Source organism: Triticum dicoccoides, chromosome 5B (assembly GCF_002162155.2).
Source record: "Triticum dicoccoides isolate Atlit2015 ecotype Zavitan chromosome 5B, WEW_v2.0, whole genome shotgun sequence".
Classification (NCBI taxonomy): domain Eukaryota; kingdom Viridiplantae; phylum Streptophyta; class Magnoliopsida; order Poales; family Poaceae; genus Triticum; species Triticum dicoccoides.
The window spans coordinates 135006748-135011423 of NC_041389.1; the positions used below are offsets into that span (position 1 = coordinate 135006748).

A 4676-nucleotide genomic window follows, 5' to 3' on the forward strand; every position below is an offset into this window, starting at 1 on the left:
TTAAATGATAGTTGAGTATGTGGAGTTTGCTGAACCAAAGCTCTTACAAAGACCCTTCCCGAAAATAAGATGAACTGCAATTGTTTGATGACTAAGAGCATGGTTTGTTAGTTTTCAAGAAAGTTTATGATCTATACTTTTAACATGTGAATAGCTTGATCATGAGAAGTTTTATGAGTTAAGCTACTGCTATGATATATAATGATGCTATAAAAGGTGATTGAAATTATCATTGATCAAACTTGTGCACCTTCTAGCGTTCACACTTCATAAATTATTTCTTTTATCATTTACCTACTCGAGGACGAGCAGGAATTAAGCTTGGGGATGCTTGATACGTCTCCAACGTATCTATAATTTATGAAGTATTCATGCTATTATATTATCCATCTTAGATGTTTTATATGCTATTTTATATGATTTTTGGGACTAACCTATTAACCTAGAGCCCAGTGCCAGTTTCTGTTTTTTTCATGTTTTTGAGTTTTACAGAAAAGGAATAGCAAACGGAGTCCAGTTGACGTGCCAATTTTTGATGATTTTTTAGGGACTAGAAGAAGCCCACGGAGCATCAGAGATGGACGAGAAGAGTCCCGAGCCGTCCACGAGGGTGGAGGGCGCGCCCTACCCCCTGGGCGTGCCCCCTATCTCGTGGACGACTCGGAGACCCCCCTAACGTGAAACCGACGCCAAAAATTCCTGTAAATACAGAAACCCCCAGAGAGAAACCTAGATCGGAAGTTCCACCGTCGCAAGCCTCTATAGCCACGAGAAATCAATCTAGGTCCTCTCTGGCACCCTACTGGAGGGGGCCATCATCACCGGAGGCCATGGAGAAGGATCCCGGAGGGGCCATCATCGCCATGAAGGCTAAGGACCAGAGGGGGAACCTCTCCCCATCCAGGGGGGAGGCCATGGAGTAGGAAGCACAAGGAGGAGAACTTCTCCTCCTCTCTCTCGGTGGCGCCGGAGTGCCATCGGAAGGGAATCATCGCCGCGGTGATCGTCTTCATCAACATCACCATCCTCATCTATTTTACGCGGTCCACTCTCCCGCACCCCGCTGTAATCCCTACTTGAACATGGTGCTTTATGCCACATATTATGATCCAATGATGTGTTGCCATCCTATGATGTTTTGAGTAGATATCCTTTGTCTTTGGGTTGATTGATGATCTAGATTGGTATGAGTTGTATGTTTTATTTTGGTGCTGTCCTATTATGCCCTTCGTGTCATGCAAGCGTGAGGGATTCCTGCTGTAGGGTGTTGCAATACGTTCATGATTCGCTTATAGTGGGTTGCTTGAGTGACAGAAGCATAAACCCGAGTAAGGGGATTGTTGCGTATGGGATAAAGGGGACTTGATGCTTTAGTGCTATGGTTGGGTTTTACCTTAATGATCTTTAGTAGTTGCGGATGCTTGCTAGAGTTCCAATCATAAGTGCATATGATCCAAGAAGAGAAAGTATGTTAGCTTATGCATCTCCCTAATATGAAATTGCAATGACGACCACCAGTCTTGTTAACAATTGCCTAGGATAATTCCGCAGACTGACCCATCATTATTCCACACTCGCTATTTATAATATTTAGTAATATATTTTAAATTTATGATAGCAGCACCTACTTTTATATTTTAACTCTTCGATATCATACAAAGTTATCCTCTTCATACCCACAACGTAGTTTTATTTCTCGTTTCTAGTTGGAAGCAAACGTTCGGTGTGCGTAGAGTCGTATCAGTGGCAGATAGGACTAAGAGAATATTGACCTTGCCTTTAGCTCCTTGTGGGTTCGACACTCCATGCTTATCACTTCCACCTTTGGAATTGCTACGATGATTCCCTACACTTGGGGATCATCAAGAACCACCACCAAGAAGGTGAATGCCATAGAAGAAGGCTCCACCCTCCCCGTCCGCGCCACACTCCTCCACCTCTGCGCCACCCTCGCATTGCACCATGACCATCGGCGAGGCCCGTGCCCGTTACATGGACATGGTGTGGGAGAAGCAGTTCCAGGAGGCGCATGACGACGACGCCTACAACCACCAACTCCTTCAGGGGCACCTACAGGCGAAGGAGCATCTCGCCGCAGCAGGGTGATCTCGTCGGATGCGGACTTGACGGAGCAGGAGGCGTTGCTCGACACTTATCGCTCCTCCGGCGAGATCCGCCTCGCCCGCTGGCGGTACCGCCAGCGGGTGGCAGAGGTGGCGGCCGCCTACAAGGAGTGCGATGAGGTGGGCGAGGCGGTGTTCTGCAAGACCGACTAGGAAAAGGACATTTGCAGGTCGCCGTTGCAGATGCCATTATACCTTTACCTAAGGAAAAACTCACAATTTCCCTAGAAAAACAAACATGCCAATAAGTATACTACTATAGCATATTGGGTGAGTTTACGTTAAATTTGATCTAAGATTTATATACGAAAAAACTAATGCCCACACGTGTGGCATCTTACACATCACCCACACGTCTCCATCATCACTTATTTTGCCACGTATGAACAGATGACATCAGCAGGAATCTTTTTGGTTTTTGGCTTAAAAATGTTTTATCTCCTAATTAAAAAATCGTATTAAAAATCCGTTTTCATCATTAAATCCATCTCGACGAGATCTTCAGAACTAGACCCCATGTTGATATGTTTTGACGAAAATTTTCTTTTGCCCAAAAGTTGCCATGATGTTTATATTGCAGTTGTCATAGTGCTTAAACTAAAGTTGCCATGTGGCAATTTTAGTTTCTAGAGCATGGCAATTTTTGTTTTTGATGATGGCAATTCCAATACTTTGAGCATGAAAATTATTTTTTGTATGAACCATGGCAATTTTAAGTGCATGTATCATGGTAATTTTAGTTTATGGTTCATGGCAAGTTTAGTTTCTTAATTACCCGTTTTATAATATGTCAAAATTTACTTTTAAATGTAGAAGAAAATAGCTGAAACATATCATGACAACTCTAGTGTAAACATCATGGCAATTCATATGCAATAGACATGACAACTTTTAACCCAAAAAAAATTCGTCGAAATATATTGATATGAGATCTAGTTTCGAAGATCTCGTCACGAGGGATTTAATGGTGAAAACGGATCTTCAATTGGATTTTTCATTTTAGGAGATAAAACATTTTAAAACTAAAAATCCAAAAAAAATCCCACATGCATGCATGCGGTGACGTGGCGCAGTCTGTGTGCTATAGGGCGTGTAGGCGGGTTTAACTCCCACCATACGTGTGGGCGTTAGCGTTATCCTTTATATATTAGTGACATACTCTCTGCGTAAAGAAATATAAAATCATTTTATTCAGAGGAGTACTTATGACGCATTGTTTAAAAGATCTTCCGATTCAACGATTAATTTTTTGGTTTATCGCTACTCGGGGGTGATCGATAAGATTATGCCTATCTTCATCGTTTATTGAGAATCTATCCATAAATCAATCCTATTTATAGCACTATGTTTGTAAAAACTATGTAAATTTGTGTTTTGTGAACCTTGTTACACAATATGTATTGTTGTTCTATTTTGTTTGTCATTATACGAGGATTCAAAGGCTAAAATCAAGGTAACAATCAAATATTGTTTTGTTGTTGAATATAGTGTATTTTAGTGTTGGAAGCCTGAAATTTGGACCGATAAAATCGATTAATCAGACGATTTCTGATTAATGTCTAATCCCGCTGACCGAGACGATAAATATGCTCAACATTGCCTATAGTATCTACTCCTATGAAAGACTCAGTTGATGATGATGGTGTGTCTGTCATCCGTCATTTCTAATCTTTAGATCTGCATCTAACGACTATGAGGTAAGTTGTGACCTTTTTACAACAATAACCCACTTCTCTGCTCCAATTTACAGAAAACCCGTTAGTATCATCCCTCCCTCACTTCATGAAAACGGTCCGAGGAATATATTTTGAATGAAACATAATATATTTTTAGTGATATATGTACACCAAAATTAGGGTGTTCTTTTTTAAGTCTGTGATCAAGTATCATTCTACTTTAGATCCGTTGCAACCCACGGTAACATTGCTAGTATGCAGTCACACTGCTAGTATGACCAAAATTCTGTCCCACTAGTTATGAGTATGGTTGGTGCTAGTGTTATAATACGGGTATGGCCTTGAAGCTTCTAGAAGGCCCCGAGCCCCCCAAGATACATCATCAAGTACCTCCTTCCTGAGTTCTCTCTCACAGAAACGACGCGTCGACTCTCCCTTCCTCTCCTCCTTCCCCCTCTCTAGCAATCGGCGAGCAGCGATGGCGTGGGCGACACGGTTCCTGTCCGCGGTGTGCTTCTTCGCGGCGGGCGTCCTCTTCGCCCCAGATGTCCTCGTCGGCGACCGCTCCGGCTCCGGCGCCACCGCCGTCACGGCCGCCAAGGTGTCCCACCTCCTCTGCTTCGCCACCTGCTGGGGCGCTGCGCTTTGGGCTACCTTCATCGGTGGAATCATCATGTTCAAGTAATCAACTGCTTCTCCCCTTGCTCGAATTCCCCCAATTTCAAAAAAAAAAAAAACGAAATCTCTCGAGCTGATCGATTCGCTTTTACTGAATCCTCCAAGGAATCTGCCGAGGCACCAGTTCGGGAACCTGCAGGGGAAGATGTTCCCGGCCTATTTCACGCTCATCTCCGCCTGCGCCGCCGTCTCCGTCGCC

General features: G+C 43.3%; 1 protein-coding gene across 1 annotated transcript in view; it reads left to right on the forward strand.

Moving 5' to 3' along the window:
• The first annotated feature begins 4157 nt into the window (after positions 1-4157).
• The window catches only part of LOC119309237 (transmembrane protein 205-like), a 2883-nt gene continuing 2364 nt past the window's right edge, over positions 4158-4676 (forward strand). The window contains exons 1-2 of the mRNA XM_037585272.1: positions 4158-4480; positions 4583-4670. Of these exons, the coding sequence (XP_037441169.1) occupies positions 4278-4480; positions 4583-4670 (291 nt within the window). The 5' untranslated portion in view covers positions 4158-4277. The remainder of the gene's footprint in view (positions 4481-4582; positions 4671-4676) is intronic.